At 45.4% G+C, this 16,501-nt stretch overlaps 1 protein-coding gene and 1 long non-coding RNA gene across 2 annotated transcripts in view; both read left to right on the plus strand.

The window, feature by feature from the left end:
• The window catches only part of LOC109313963, a 39,915-nt gene extending 26,137 nt beyond the window's left edge, over positions 1–13,778 (plus strand). Inside the window, exons 2-3 of the long non-coding RNA XR_002102188.1 lie at positions 12,645–12,744; positions 13,554–13,778. This is a non-coding gene — a long non-coding RNA (uncharacterized LOC109313963). The remainder of the gene's footprint in view (positions 1–12,644; positions 12,745–13,553) is intronic.
• A 2,462-nt stretch (positions 13,779–16,240) lies between these two features.
• The window catches only part of CFAP77 (cilia and flagella associated protein 77), a 26,579-nt gene continuing 26,318 nt past the window's right edge, over positions 16,241–16,501 (plus strand). Inside the window, exon 1 of the mRNA XM_019541114.1 lies at positions 16,241–16,259. Coding sequence (XP_019396659.1) covers positions 16,241–16,259 — 19 coding nt within the window. The remainder of the gene's footprint in view (positions 16,260–16,501) is intronic.

The following is a 16,501-nucleotide window of genomic DNA, read 5'->3' on the forward strand; positions in this document are numbered from 1 at the left end:
ATCCACTTTGAATTCACCTCACCTTGTTCTTTTATCCATAGCCAAAGTCTTGGTCATTCTAGGAGTCACAAGGAGGTGAGTATCATGGCATTTCATAGATTTTAGGGTTAGAAGGGACCTATTAGGTCATCGAGTCCGACCCCCTGCCCTGCGCAGGAAAGAGTACTGGGGTCAGATGGCCCCAGCCAGGTGTTTGTCCAAACTCTTTTTAAACACCTTCAAGGAAGTGGATAGCACCACCTCCCTTGGAAGCATATTCCATATTTTGGCAACCCCCACTGTAAAGAATTTTTTTCCTGATGTCCAATCTAAATTTGCTGTCCTTCAATTTGGGCATCCACACCCAGTGATAGGCTCAAGCCAAGGGCCAAGATGTGACAACCTATGAGTTTTGGAAAGTTCATGTCTGACCTAGAACTTTGCAGCTCCGGCCCAACTGCATATACACCCATTTTGCCCCGGCCACCTGCCCCCTTTCCTTCCCGCTACCCATCCTTGAGTGATGCATTCAGTGCAAGAAGTCTCCCCTTCCTTGCTTGCTAGCTTTGGAGAAGAAATGCTCTGGTGTGGATACACCACCCATCATTAGAGAGGACAGATTTACTTTTCTGGCCCTAAACACTGGCAAGACACTCCAATTTGGCCAAAAGTTGAAAGCAAAGTTAGCAACAGAAGGAAGCTAAGTTTTCAGCATCTGCATTTTGATCAGAAAGAAACACCTCAACAGATTTCACCTGTCTGGTTTGCACTTGCTGAACGACTGTCGCCGTGGAATCAGCAGAGAGAGCACTATTGAACAAGAGCCTGTTCATTTATCAGCGATAAAGTAATTTGCTGTGTAGACCTATGGGTTCAATAGCAAACCCCCACAGACCTGGACAGCGCAAACTTGAAACTTCATATTCCAGCAACCACCATCTTCTCTCCAAGGCTGTATCAAAAGAGCCAAGTTATATGGAAAACACTCAGTAACATGTGGGGCATTGTCATGCCCAAGTTGCCTAACCTAGCAGTACATTAGAAGTGAAGAAACAGGGCAATAAGTATTTACAAGTTCCCAGAAACCGGGAGCAAATTGTAGTTCTCAGGTGAAAACTAAAAGGCCAGTGCTAAAGAAGAACGAAAGTACTGGGTACGTAAATACTTTCATATCTGGCTGGCCCTTTAAAACCAAAACGATAGAGTTCATTTGCATTTAGATCTCTTTGGCTCCCTCTTTTCATCTAAAGACAAATCCTCACAAAGGCTGCTTAATTAGACCAAATTAGATTTCCACCTAGTGGCTTGTCATTCATTAGAAAACGCTGTTCTTTTTTTCTATTTTGGTAATTATAGGCTGGTCTCACAGTGTTCACTTCAGACTCGAGGTCTGACTAGCATTCATGATTTTGTGCAGATGAGAGGAAAATTATTCAGTCCCATCAAGTCTGCCCATTTTACAAGTTGGATAAAGATCATCACCGGAGTCTTTTATGTAATCCTCTTTCTTAAGTCTTTAATGATTAATTGTAATAGCATATCTCATGGTAATTTTCAAGACTAAAAGCTAAGTACAAACAGTTCTTGCATGAAGCTACTGTACCAGAAGGCAGTTTCTGTCCCATGGAGGCACGTACTTCCATTCTCTCTCCGAAGGCTCCCCTGCAACCTTTTATCATCATTTGTGTACCAGAAGTACCCGCAAGATTTTGACTCCATTGCTCTCGGTTCTGGGCATACGCATGTGTGTGCTCCTTGCTGGAGGAATTCACTATTTCAATGCACAGGACAGCCAAACCATGAAGAAGTGGGTGTGTTTTGATCTCCATTTAGGAAGAGCTAAGGCTGCTTTGATCTCTGAGAGTTAAAAGCAGGCCCCACCAAAGTAAAGAGCCACTCTGCCACTATCTCCAATAGGCCCATGGTTTCACCTGCTTTGCCAAATGAGACAGGTCGTAGGAGGCGAACCCAAGAACTGAATTCACGGGACCCCACCTAGTGCCTTAACCTCAACACCAAGCCTGTCTTCTCACTCTGGTGTATAGCCCCTACTGACTAGTCTTTGGGCTGTGGACTTCACACTTACGCTTCTCTAAAATCGTGAAACATCGAACCCAGGAAACTTACCCCTCTCACTCTCCATCCTGCCTCAGAGAGCCATTCAAGCATTTTAATCACTTATTTTCAAAGGGGGCTTTGAGAGCATAGCACCTTTGCTTTCACAAGGAGCAACTTAAATAGAGTTCTACCCTGATGCTCTCCCAAACTCTCCAGTAGCTAAAGGGGAGCATGGATTTCTGCTTTAAACTAGAGCTTACAGCCGCAAATTAATACCACATACTCCATACTGCTCCATCAGCCAGTTGCCACCACATTGTTGTCTGCCATCAGAGAGTAGGATGAGACATGGCATAAAGCAGAAAAGGAGGTGTAACTCCAGCTGTCCCACCTCCCAATCCAACTCAACACGCACACTGCCATGCATCCTTCTCTCAGTCCCTGTCAAGGGCAAGCTACCACCTCTTCAGCCCAAACACATGAAAAAGGCAATCAGGAGGCTTAGGGACAGATCCCACATTCCAAACATTAAATAAAAAAAATCATCTTCTAATCAAGTGAAAGCTGGAAAGCAGCTCATGAGACAGGAGGAGGTAGAAAAGGAGGGCCAAATCTCCAGTTAGGGTTGGCATAACCTTGAAGTTGTGGCCATCTTCCAAGCCTGATGCACTTCCAGAATCGATCCTACTCCAGCGTCTGCAGTCCGCTCAACAAGCCAGAACCAAAAGAAACCCTACTGGAAAAGTGCAACTAAACTGAGTTCATAAAGACTGAGAGAAGGGCCACGAACAACTTGGGGCAAGGTTTATGGTAGCTGGTTGGGAAGAAGAGGGAATTAGGAGGGATTGGGGCAGGTCCTCTCTGGTTTTGTGGAACTACTTAGTCTCGCCTCCCCAGACAAGTCCGTCTCAGAAGTTACGAAGTATGAAGCGTTTTGAACCTTGTAATTTATTTCCCAGGCACAGAGTTGTCAACCCTTTAGCACATGTAGGTGGCTGCAAAGGTTCAGCCTGCCTCACCCTTATTTTCAATGTCTGACCTACACCGAGACACAGTCCTTAGATGTGGCATGAGATCTTGAATTCAGTGGAGGCTGGTGACCTCTGAATGCAGACAAGCAAATCAAGCATGAAGGTGCCACTTGCAACCAGTTCACGGCAAGGGCCATGAAATCTAACCCATAGAGGGGTGACCCCAGCCCCACAAGTCTCGGTGGTTTTCATTATTTGGAGAGCAGCTCTTACACAGGGAAAGAGTTTCAAAGCCAGGGACAGCGTTTAGCACTTCCTCTTCCAGGGCCTCTACAAGAGTTAAACCTTGCAACTCCCATCCGTGAAACTGAGGCACAAGGCTTGTGTCACCAGGTCTCACCTTCAAGGCTGGAGGACCACTGCTATCTCAGTGTCGGTTCTCATGAGCACTCAAACCCATCCTGCTCTCCCCATCTCTACCTTAACTACTTCTTGAAATTCCTTTGGACAAAAATATAGTGAAATACTTCACAGTACAAATTACTGGAGCTGAGGCTGGATCCCTCCCTTGGCAGGAAAAATAAAAATCACCAGGAAGAACACATTTTCCCTTCCAAAACTACATGACGTGCCTTTCAATGATTCTATATAAAATGAAAAGAAATAAATGAAAAGAGAATGACCCCTGCTCTTGTCAAAACTTGAAACAGTCCAATAGCTCTTTGATTCTCTTTCTGAAGTACTCCTGTCACCGTCTTACTTATTTATCCAAGATTCACTCCCAACTTGCAAGACTCGCTCACAATTGCTGCTCAACACGTTTGACCTTTCACTCATTTCCCGACCGAATCAGACATCGACCGGCTGTTTAATTTTATTATTGCCTCCCAGTGTTGTACACAAGATGGCACGAGCACGGTAGAAGGCAGTAGATGGGTACCCAACTGGCTCTTTTCTTGGCTCTGCCACTGATTTACAGGTACCCTCGAGCAAGTTTCTTCATACACTCCCTCAACTATTAACAATCCTGGTGAAGGCCGATGAGCCATCCCCTTTTCTCCTCCCCACACTTAAATGAGGAGTTGGAGTCTGTTCTGTGTCCTGACAGCGGAAAGGGGCGAGAAAGGCCTTCTGTGGAGTATCCTCAGAGCAAGGCCATTGTAGCAGAGAATCACCCTTTGGTTTCTATGTTAATTTTATACTCAACACAAGGGTGATAAGTGAACTCCTCCCAAGACATTTTCCATAATACAGAGAATGAATCCAATGTATTAGTGAATTTCCTTAGCATTTTTTCCGATCCATATTACAACTTTCTCTTATGAGGACATGTAAAAATCCATGTTAAGAATTGCTATAATTAAGTCATTCTTTTTTCTCTATTGTCTCAGCCCAACTAATATTTCAGTCATTAACCAAACTAATCTGTGTTCAGGGCTTCTGTTATAGTTTCTATGGGGTTTATTAGAGCTGGTGAAAAAAATTAACTGAGTGGTTTTTTTTGGTTTTTTTTTAAAGAAAGAGCTTTTTCTCAAAGCAATTGGTTTCTTTTGAAAGTTTTCTGAGCTGCCAGCAAAGAACCCAAAACTGGAATATTTGGGGGTTTCTGTTTTTTGTTTTTTCTATCCTTTTATTCGCCCCCTTTCAGCTCCCCTTCCCCACTTCTTTGCCTTTTGTCTACGCAAATGTAGTAAGGGAGGAAGAAAGTAAAAACAAACAAACAAAAAACCCAACAACAAAGGTGGGAAAAGGAACATTTCCCCTTCCAACAAACACCTGAAACATCACTGAATGTTTTAAAGAAAATCTCTCTCAGGTTTCCAGGCAAAATAATGACAGTATTCTAGGCAGCGCAGTGTTTCTAGAATGCCAATCACTAATAGCTGGGGTCTGTAATACAGTAAGAAAAAAAGGTGTAAATGGAAAGGTATGTACCATCCTGAGAACGTGGTCACTTGCTGAATGCTTATTGTAGTCAGTCTGTTATTGTGTTGAGGTTCCTATGAAAACTTGGTGTTTGACTGGGGGCAGGAGAGCAATGAAGCTTGGCCCGGCGTTCGATGGGCTGACGTTCAGCACCAAAATGATGTACATTGGCTCCTTCATACTTTGTTTCAGCCATGTATTCTCCCTTTAATCTCCACAGCCAGAAAAAGGGTCTGATTTTGTAGTCCTTGCCTGGGCGGGACTCCTAATAAGAGGTCCAGGCCTGTAAGTCAAGATGCAGACTGGAATCAAAATGTCCTCGAATAAACCCAAGCAACCTCAAAGTCAGTGGGCAAAGTCTGCAGGTGGTGCAAGTTGGTTCAGCTCCACTGAAGGCAATATGCCAGCTGACTCCAGAAGAGGACTGGGTTCAGTGAACTGACCATGGGTGTAGCTGCAAGTTAGTTTGGCCTTCATTGAGATCATAAAAAGCATAATGAGGATGTAGCACAAAAAGCAACTGGGAAAGCAAGGTGAGCTAGGTCACCCTTCCAGCCCTGATATCATCTTTTCCTGTTAGTTGCTCTCCTGCCCCATGTGGCTTCTACTGCCCCGTCTTGTAAATGGTGTTCATCCTGTGCCCTTGCCTGGAGGGGCAAATTGATGCAGACAGCACTTCCTGACCACTTACACCAGGAAGTGCACTTCTCCCCATGCCGTAGAATTTTTACAGCAGAATTGTTGGGGGACTAGAAAACCATAGCTGCATCTAGCGCAAGGACCATTTAGCTCTTCATCTCCTTTAAACGACATTGTGTTGCGCAACCCAGAGTTATTTAAAAACTCTCAGAACTCAGCTTCAACTCACCCAGCATCAAGTGTTTTGGTTAAATCATCACCCTATCAAGTGTAATAGCCGATATTAAAGATGTGCAGCGTGGGTGAGGTGAAGCTGATGGCAATAATACTAGCCATTGAGTACTGGGGTTTTGAGTCTCTTATTAATGTACCAGTCATTTATTCACTACAAGAGACACGCCGAATGCACTGGACTGGTTGTGTAGGTCACAGGGATAGGGGCTGGAGAGGTTAGCTCATAAAGTTCTAACCTTTACTGTTCAATATAAATTAGGGTACAAATAGGCAATGCCCTAATTAGTACTGACACACACGGCTCGTTCTCCCATCTGCATCGTATTATGAACAAGTGTCATAGGTACTGTCCTGCCTCAGCTGATATTCAGGTGTCACTGATATATTATGCAGCCCTCTTTACTTTCTCTCTGGCAGTGGGGACTTCAGGCTAGAGATCTGAACACAAGCCTGTGCCACTATCGTGGTGCCCGCTCCACCCCTGGATTTATTCTGCAGTCTTTCACAAGTCAATTAACCTCTCTGCCTCAGTTTTCCCAGCTGCCATCCAAGGATTATTGCTTAATGACGTGTTGTGAGGATTAATAAATTAGGACCAAACACTGTGGGCCTTAATCAAGCAAAACTCCTCTCAAGCTTGACCTTTAATGTTTATGAAAGGCTTTGAAGATGGCAAGTGCTGCTGATGATGATGATGATTATTATTCTGCTCAAGAATGGAAGTTACAAGGAGTTGGCTCCATATAAAAGTACCTGCCAGCTAGTGCCTGGTAGCATTTCTCTAGAGCTAACAATCCTGGATCTGTTTGAAAAAAAAAAAGATTCACGTTTTTGCTAACCATTTCCATCAAGGGGGGAAGGGGCAAGTTTTGCTTCCTCTTTTCCCACCCTCTTAAAAAAAACCCTCAAAATTTGCCTTTTTTCAAAACACTGAACCTTCCCTTCCTCATCTACCTAAACCTGATGTTGAGCTACTGTCCCCCAGAGGCTCTCAGTAGCTCAGATCTGATGTATCCCCGCACTTTGTAGCTCACCGCCTTCTTAGAGTGTAATCAAACATCAAGCTAAGTAGCAAATAAATCTCCCGATCTCATAAGCTGCACAGCGAGATCATGTAAATGCAAATGAGGGGCTTGATTTCAAGCTGTCGTGGGGGGAAGGGGGGAAAAAATGCTGGGCCTTGTCACTGCAATCACTTCACTCTGCAAGTGCAGTAAATCAGCAATAATAATAGTAATGGCAGCATGATGGGAGGCTTTACTGTACAAGGGGGTGTAATGAAAAGTAGAACAGAAGGTAAGGAAAGAAACAGGGTTGTATGGATTGAAAATGCACAGGCGTGGGGTTTGCAGGCTGCCAAAGGCCACGGAGTCAGTGAGGAGGGGACCGGGCATCCCCACCTGAATAAAGGCATTGAGAGAATTCATGAATTTCCAAAGCATCCCCTCCCTGGCAAAGGGCTGCGTTCGATACAGGGATTAAAAATACATGCCTCCATCTCTCTCTGCAGTGCTCCGTTTGCAATCTGTTTTTCTATCCCTCTCGCTAGCTAAATCTGCATAAAGGGATTAGCAGGAGGGAGTGTTTAGAAGCTGGCAGTTCAGCTCGAGGCATGCCAAAATGTTTGCCACAAAACGTGGAACACCCAAAATGGCTGTGTTTTGTCTCAAATTTTAAGCATATCTCAGATTCACACCGTCCCGGGCCCATTTTCAACTGCTTTTATTACTCTGATGCAGTGACGGATTCACCCCTCTCCCCGCGCTATCGCAGTATAGGGTTTAGATAACATGGCTGAGCAATTCTGATACCATCCAGCAGACGGCAGCAGCACAAATGGGCTTCATGTTAACTGTGCATGTATGACCATGTACGCATATGACCACATACATGCCAATGCGCATTGGCTCCATTTGGGAGTCCTTTTGAGAAAAGAATTGCTGGGTAAAGTGCATTCAGGTTAAAATGGGGTCTGTTGCCTTGTAGAGGAACTAATATAATTTGATCCCCATAAAAGCACCCGTAAAGAACAAATAGAAACAGTCAGGTGATAAGCACATGCCTCTCTCATTCCAGGAGAGACCTGATCTCTGCAGGAGGGACTGGGAATGCTTCGGGAAACACTGGGCTAGTCTTTTCTGAATGAGCTGAATGGATAAACAATATTTAAGACGCCTGATTTTCCTCGCTCAGGTCGTAAAGGGAGAAAACTTGCAGAAGGTACCTAGAGAAAATTAGGACCGCCTGGGATGGAGAGAGAGATGGTTTTAATTAGAGCTGAGAGGTGGGAAATAAGGCAGAGAGATGACATCTTAATGAGGTTTAATGAAGTTGTCTGCTGATGGGGACAGCTGTCAGACAGATCTGTATTCCAGCCAAGCAGCTTTGTGACAGGCTAAACCTAAAAGGGAGGCAACGTCGGTGGGTCAGAGAAAGAAATCAGGAGGCTTCCCATCAACGGTGGGCACTTCTCTCGAATGCTCAGTCATGCAGTGCGTCTAATCAACTGATGACAAACAATCTGAATGGGCCAACGCGGTTATATCCTCTCTGCTGGTTTGCGAACGAGACGAACGTTAATCCTTGATTCAGGTGCCTTCCTTGTATCACCAAGACAGGTTCGGCCTCGAGTATCCGATTGGTTGGGTTGAGGGAGGCAGGACATCTAATCCTGACAGGGGCTCAGACCCTCCCAGGTCCACTGACGTCAATAGGAGTCATGTGTTGCCTCGAGATTTGACCCATCAGGCTAATTTCCCTGTTGTCCTTGCATATTGCACCAGGGCAAAGGGGCTCTAAAATGCCATCAAACCAAAATGGCAGTACTGTGCCCCCCATCCACAGCACAGGGAAAAGGAAATTGGGTCCACAGCCTGGGAAGTAGATGGGCTGCAAGCACTAAAGAATCCTGCTCCTGCCATTTCCCTTCCCATTCAAGATGTACTCAATTAAGTGTTATTAAGCAGATTTGCAATGTTACAGGCCTTTCCTCTCCTTTTTCCAGGCTGTCAGTGGGATTTCTCCTCCCCTAACCACACATCTTCAATTTTAATAACTAATTTCTGACCTCACATCTTCATTTGCTGGGATCGCAGGCTAAGATCCCAGGGAAACGCTTGCCCTCCTGTTTTTGAAAAATGCTACACCATTTCCCTTGTATATCAATGACAAGAAACCTAAAAATAGCTAGCACACCAAAGCCTTATAAAAGGCAGGAAAAAATAGATCAACAATGAAAGCTAGTTTATCATTTCTTGCAACAGTTTATACATCTTCAGCTTGTGTCCCTGGAACAGGCACAGCACGTCTTTATTTATGGTTTATTATTACTAAGCTGTATTCACAGTATAATAGTACCCAGAGACCATGGTCATCCCCAGTCTGCTAGGCACCGTGCCCGTAAAAGACAACAAGGTCCGGTCCCAGCAAGAGATGTGAAGGAGGGCTGTCTGTGTGATTTAGCCAAGAATACTCCAGTTTCTCTAAAAGAACACAATGCTAATATCTGTTCACCACTAAGAATCAATGGCTTTCCATACTGCAGGGATGCTGAAATGTTGTAACCACAATGAGAAGGATATATTGCCATGCAAGTCTTCTTTCATTGAACCAACGATACAATCAGGAGGGACGTTAGATGAACTTTTGGCACCCTCAACTCTGGGAAAGAAAAGAGGTGTAATACAGAAAGACACAGAGGTGGAAGCGGATTCAGAAAGCCCCAGACCTTTGCAAAGTCTTTTCAGCGAATATCATGAGAAAGCCTATTTCTCGGGTGATGAGAGAGCTCTCAAAATCCAAACTGTTCTTCCCAGAGCTGCCTAAACACTTCCCATTTGGGATGGAAAGAAGTTTGCAAACATTGCATCCAACTCAGTTTGCATCAGAGCTATGGGTTTGCAGGCCCTGTAGTTTTGGGGAGTTAGCTTGCCCGTGTTTGATCACAGCTAGGTAAAATGCATCACTTGCTGGTCTAATGGAAATTGAAAAGGAATGAACTTAAATGAATAAACAGTGACCTGCATAGTCTCGTAAGCAAGAAAATGTGATTCAGACTCAGAGTGCCATGGCACAAAGCACTGTATTTTCCATCTCCATTGCTGCAGCCCAGAAATAACAGTGTGGTTGTTTCCATTTGATGGCTTTTTGCAATGGTTTCTTGCCCAGAGATGGACCTTCTCATTTGAATTTTACAGAGCTGCAAGTAGACCTTGAATTGAGACACCCCAAAGCGACGATATGCAGAAAATGGCTTCAGGCCCTAAAGTGGGAGGAAACATGAGCAACTTCTACAGACTTCAGTACCAAGCTCTGAGAAATGAGTCCTGTTCTTGGCAAGGGATCTATTTAGCCCTCGTTATTCAAGTTAAGCTTCACCGACTTCATTGGCCCCTTTGCCCAAGTACGAAGTAAAAGTTCTGGCCCAAAGCGATGCTTGTGTGATCATTACATACTGGATATGAATTGCCAGGGGGAGCAGAAGGCCACATATCTCCAGCTGAGCATTAGCCCCTGAATCAGAACAACATTCAGACATGGGTGACATCCACGCTCCCAAACGGTCCTAACAGCCAAAAACTCCTCTCCTGGAGGCTGGTGGTTGCCTGGTGGCCCTGCCACTACTATTTTCAGTAAGCAGACAGCTTCTCCCCATCCTCGCAGACCTGGAACAGGGGGAAAAGGCCTCAACTAACTTCTTCCATGATGAAAGCAATTTGATACATTGCATTCAGATCCCCACCTCCACCGAAAAGCTCTTCAGCTCAGGGGTAGGTGGAGTCTGGGTTCTGCCACAGGCTAGGACTGAAAAAGCCAAGGGTAGGTCAACATTCATCAGCTACATGGTTCCTAAAACCTAAATGAAAGCATTAATGATCAGCTCATCCCGAGAGATTGTAACCAAGCAATCCCATGTAGATAAAAATAAAGCCATGGGGGAAAAATAAAAGGTGTTTTATTTTTCTCTCTATGCACCCGTTTCCAGTTCTGAACGGAAAGGCTTTCTGAAGCCTGTAGGCAGGTGCTGTGCACCAAGCCGTCATTAGAGCAGGGCAACGTACCGTTCTTTGCCACCATCTCTTTCTTGACCCACTTGGTTTATACTCAGGCTTGGCAGGGAGGACAGGGTTTAGTCCCCCGAGGTGTAAATACCTCCCTTAATCACACAAGCATATGGACTCTGGAGTGTAACAATACTCATTTTGATAGCACAGTGTCACAGCTGATACTTTCTAAGCATTCACCTGGGGATAGAGCTAGAGCAGACTATCAGGCCTTCCCTTCTCCCAGACTGGTCCAGCACACAGGGTCTCCGAAAGACGTGTATTTAATGCATTCACACAGGCCAAACTCTGCTTTAGTGGGGGGCTTCATTACCTGGCCTTGCTCCAACCATCTGATAGGAGAAGTCTGCAAGGCAGGGGTATGGGCTGTCTGGCAGCCAGGTACCACCTCTTCCCCCACCCCCATGCCCTCTTCCTTTCAAAAGTCAATAAGGTTTCAAGGTGCACGTGTCTCACGTCACCGTGGAGATCATGGTCCAAAGAAAGGAGTGAACTGGGGTCAATTAAGCCCAGAGTTTGGAGATGTGCAGTCAGTGTGTTCATAGTTTTACTCGTCTGAGCCAGAACCACCACTCACTATTTTCCCTTTTCTTTCCCCGCCACCCCCCCAGCCCCAGTTGCCTGTATTTGGCTGCTTAAGAATTTATTGATCATTCCTGGCCATGAGCAAAAACACAACAGGATCTTTGTGTACAGTCAGTTCCAATTTTCTAAAGGAACCCATGATTTCTAAACGATATAAATGCAGCCAAAGAAGGTCTAATGGCTTGTAGCCGCTAGAAAGCTACCACCTGCAGCCAACCTCTCCAGCCACCTTGTTCAATCAAGTGGATTTACCCAGCTAACCCAACAGATCTGGACATCTACTCATTTCTATAGTTTGAACCTGTGCATTTTTAAATAAGCCAAGGCCCCCTTTTCCGGGGAGTCCAGTATGGCTTGTGATTTGGGAACAAACTCATACAACTGTCACCATTTCACACACAGCTTTGAGTTCAGTGACTCCTGCTGACTTTCGCCAAATTTTTATTTTAAGGCTTGGATTTATCTGAACATGGGAGAGCAGGATTCAGGCATGCACAGTGCAAAACTAAAGCAAAGGCTGACATGACTTTCCCTAGGCAGACTGGACAAGTAACAAGTTTCTCTTACAAATCTATGAATCAAGTTGTTTTTTTGCGCTCATCACCATCATTCCCATCCAGCAGTCCAAACTCGCTTGCAGATACAAACGACTGCTGCAGAAGAGCGAGGTGCCTAGTAGATATCAAATGCAATGAAGGACCTGGGAAGTCTGGATACACAGACATAAAGGACCTCATTTTTAGGGCAAGACAAAATACCATTCAACGGAACAAAAATGGAATAACAGAAACGTGGCGAGAGAAAGCATCACCACGTGCACAAGTACCCGAGAGCCTCAAACAAAGCACGGCCATCTCTTTCTGAAGGTCACTTCTTGGACAATAACCATACTTACAGGGCTTGTCCACAACAGCCTTGTTGCTAAGTCCAGTTGAACACAATCTTTATTAGTCATATGATGATCAGGTTCCAACTAGGGGCTGTTGTCTGAGCCTGCTCAGAGCAAGTCTAATTGACATGCTACTTAAAAACGACACCAACCCACCTATATATGGCTCCCAACATTGGGAACTTCTTAAGATGTTCCTCTGGGCTAGACTTAGTCTGCCTGCCTAATCAGAATCTGTTACATTGTCTGGTTTCAGGGGTTCTGACTTGTTAAGCAAAACCTTTGCCTTTCTTCTTTCAGCCAGAACTTGGAAAACCTCGGAGAAGTTCCTACGCTCTACCAGGCCCCGATTTTACATATGGGTTATGCATTCGTGGGACTGATGGAGGTGTGCCTGAAGGTATGATAGTGATGCTATCAGAGGTGGGTCCACCCCACCATGGTCTCATATGCAAGTTTGTAGTTAACGATATGCCTTTTTCCCCGTTGAGCTAAGGATGGAGAGCAGGAATGCTAGCATTTTACTTAATTATATGAACACAGTCTGTGGCTTTTGGTAACTTATAGGAAAGCAGCTTTCTTGGCCTTATCTTGATCTAGGATGGAGCCATGAGTGGCCAGCAATAGGTATAGCAACACCAGTGAAGCCTAGGGAATGTAGACCAAGAGACTTGCAAGGGGCTTCAAGTGAGCTTATCCCTGCTTGAAAGCAGAACAACATCAAACAGTGCAAATCATGACTTTCCTTTTCCTGACTTGGGCCTTGTATTGGCCTGGTTACTGCATCCACTGAGCTCTAATAGCACTGAGTCAAACATAATGAATGGACTGGCCCATTCCTATGCAAGCTTTTGGTACCGTACTAAAATATGGCACCAACATGAAGGCTTTGTCAAACGGCTTTTCCAACCCACCTGGAGAGTTGGAAACAGAAGCAGTTTGCATGGGGAAAAAAAATTTAAATCTCTGCTTCAGATATGGATTTTCCTCAGTTCTTGAGATTCTCAGTGAGAAACCAACTGAACTGAACCTGGCTAAATCTGCCCCTATGCAGAGGACTTGCAAGAAGTCCTTGATGCATTGTTGCATTAAATGCACTGGACTTAAGTCTGTGCCCTCTGCACAGAATAAGTCACTCACCTAGGACAAGTCATCCAAATGATTTAACACCTTTCTCTTCTGCTTCTTTTATTCCGTTCTATGCCTTAGCGATAGGCCACTGGCACTCAATGAAGCCCAGGCCTCCTTCCCAAAGAGAGATACCACGTAATTACATAGCCATGAATCGTGGAGCTCTTAAGGCTGGTTATGTCACAGCTCGGGAATTCAACCTGTACCGCCACGTCAAGGACATTCGCTGCAAAGAGGAAGAGGGAAGTCGCTTTAAGAAAGCCACACCAAGCCTGCCTCCCGACATGACGTTTGGAATCACAGCACGGTAAGTTGGCGGAGAGGGAAACCCTGCGGCTTTTTAAGGATTAGATTCTTCACTCGCATCCTCAAGTCTATGCTTTCAATCAGTGATGCTAATGCAATTTTTTTTGGGGGGGGGGGGCAGGGGGAAAGGAGAGAAAAAATGCTCTAACATACGGTTTTCCCAAGACAAGCTGAACTCTGACACGCACATTTTCTGCATTACATATATTGGCTTCTCAAGCCACAGAATGTCCTGATCGCAGAGTTCAAATCAGTGTTTTTATGTCTTACTATCCAACCATATTCAAAAATCAGACACCTGGTATCTAGGTGTGCCTGCGGTTAGCCATGCACTCCTGTGAACTGCTGGGGTAGAATGGCATCCCCCAAAATGAACGGCACAAATCGAAGCCCTCTTTAAAACTCTATTTTGTCCCACTCCTTTCATTCATTCAATTGAGTCCAAGTAATTTCGTCTCCAAGATGATCAGTGGGATGATCTGCTGCACAACACTGTGTGTAGTCACGTCCATCCGCACATAGCAGTTGCCACATTGCTGCAGATTGCTGCCTTATCAGCATGGTTGCATTTTATGCACAGCCGTACTTGTCCCACCACTGTGGTTGTGAGTGGAGCAGTTTGATTACTGGTGGGGCACAAAAGGCCACACAGAAAAACCAGAAGGCTTCAGTCATTGCCAGCCTCGGGGATGCTGACCAGCTACATGGAGGGACCATTTTTATGCACTTTCCTTTGACCCTGCGCCCACCCGTGACAGCAAGGTTTAGCCCAGGCCTGTGTCCTGAGCTCTGCTGGTTCGTCCCTAATGCCTGAGCTTCTGGAGTCAATGTGACCAGTGCAGCGATTCTTGCCCGAGTCTGCAGAGAGCTGGAAGCAACAACTCTTATGTAGCAACTAGCTCTTGTCTCTCTAGGAAGAGGCACCAATTCCAAGACCAGCTGCTGAGAAGCCCTGCCAACCTCACTCTAATGAGTGGGATATCACAGAAAGCTCAACACAACCCTCTGCACAAATGGAGGCTGCTAAGCTAAGCACTAGATGCTCCCTTTGCTGCCTCTGCAGCCACCCCTGGACCCCCATGCCATTGCCAGTCCAGCTGGGACACAGGATCCTACCATAAAGCCACTTAGTGAGGGCCCATATTGTGGCTTGTTTTGGGCTCCGAGCTTTGTAGCTCTTCTGCTGCTAGCTGGAGAGATGCCCAGTGCACTCAGTGACTGCTTTAAACAGTGTCTACAGAGGCACAGGAGGAGCTCCTGCTGCCTTATAGGTAAGAAGCACAAAGGATTTAAGGGAGAGGAAAAAGGAACAGCTCACCACACCTCCATCCCACCAGCTGAATGTACCAGCTCCTGGACTTCTGCCCTTTGTGAAGGGGAGCTGGACAGCGACACCCTTAAATAGGCAGCAAGGGTTTATCAAGCGTGGTAGAGGCCCCTGAAATGCACTCTGACCTGGCCTGGCCTCTGCTGTTGTGTCTTGTAGGATTGCCGGGCTCTCTGCAATTACCATCTAGCTTTTAAAATGAATCTAATCACGAACAAAACAAAATAGCAGCTACAAATTCAAGGGAAGAGACATGATGAACGGCAGTATGTATTTTACATGATAGTAAATGGGCTTTGCATATGCAAATTGAATGGATTTTAAAATGGTATTTAATGACAATTTTCGTAGCAGACATTAACATTAATTGCATCAAAATGAAAATGCAGCATTAGCTTGCTGTTAGCAGCAAATGCCCCAGCTATAAAGCTTTATCTTTATCAGCACCAGCCTTTACTGATGTGACAGGGCTGCTCGGCAAATTGCAGGCAAAAGGGCTTTTATGCTGCACAAGTATCCCCCAACGCAGGCCAAAATCAACATCAATTTTGCTTTATTTCTTCATAAACGGAGGTTAAATGCCTGCCGGAGAGAGATCTAGGCACATTCCCAAAGTTTCACTGAAAATCTGCAGACCCCACCATGGCTGCAGATGAGGGGGGAAGAGAGCTTTTAATTTAAAGTTATTATAGCCCATCTTGCCCATTCTTTACCTGCCACCTTTTATGCAGACTGATGGCATTTATCCCCTGTACTTTAAAAGCACATTATAAACCAAATCAAATTACTGGGGCTACTGAGGAGTTGTTACAGCCATTTCGGCAGAAAGTGAGGAATTTAACTCACTTCAAGACTGGTAAAGTAATGACCCCATCAGCATGGGCAAAAGGCTGGTTCTTTGCCACTTCACAGGCAGGAATGCAAAGGGCTGGGGCTGGGACCAGTTTGCATCTGACAGCCTTCCTTTATTCTGGGGTTGGAGATCACCAGTTAGCAGCCTTCTGCTCGAGTGGATTACAGCTTGAAGAGATGACGTGAACCCTCAGTTTTAGATGACGTGAACCCTCAGTTTTATTGGTAGTATCTGCTGGTATTTAGGGTTGCAATCCTTCCTTGATGAGAGGCATGTCCCATGCGCGAGACAGAAGACTGTAAGCAGATCCAGAATTCACACGGGCTGCACTTCAGACGTGTTGGGGATCTCCGGACCTTGCACGAGATATCGGCAGGGAGCACCCGGGACCTGTCTGGAAGCAGATGTCAGGCAGCCAAAACTCTGCTATTAAAAGGCTGTTAATTATTGATACATTTAGTGTAACTTCTGTTTGAGGATCCTATCCTCCCTCCCAACGCATCTCAGTTGTTGCTGCCGATCACTGGGACAGCGCGCTCA

The sequence above is a fragment of the Crocodylus porosus genome, unplaced genomic scaffold (genome assembly GCF_001723895.1).
Source record: "Crocodylus porosus isolate Cpor-Errol unplaced genomic scaffold, CroPor_comp1, whole genome shotgun sequence".
NCBI lineage: Eukaryota > Metazoa > Chordata > Crocodylia > Crocodylidae > Crocodylus > Crocodylus porosus.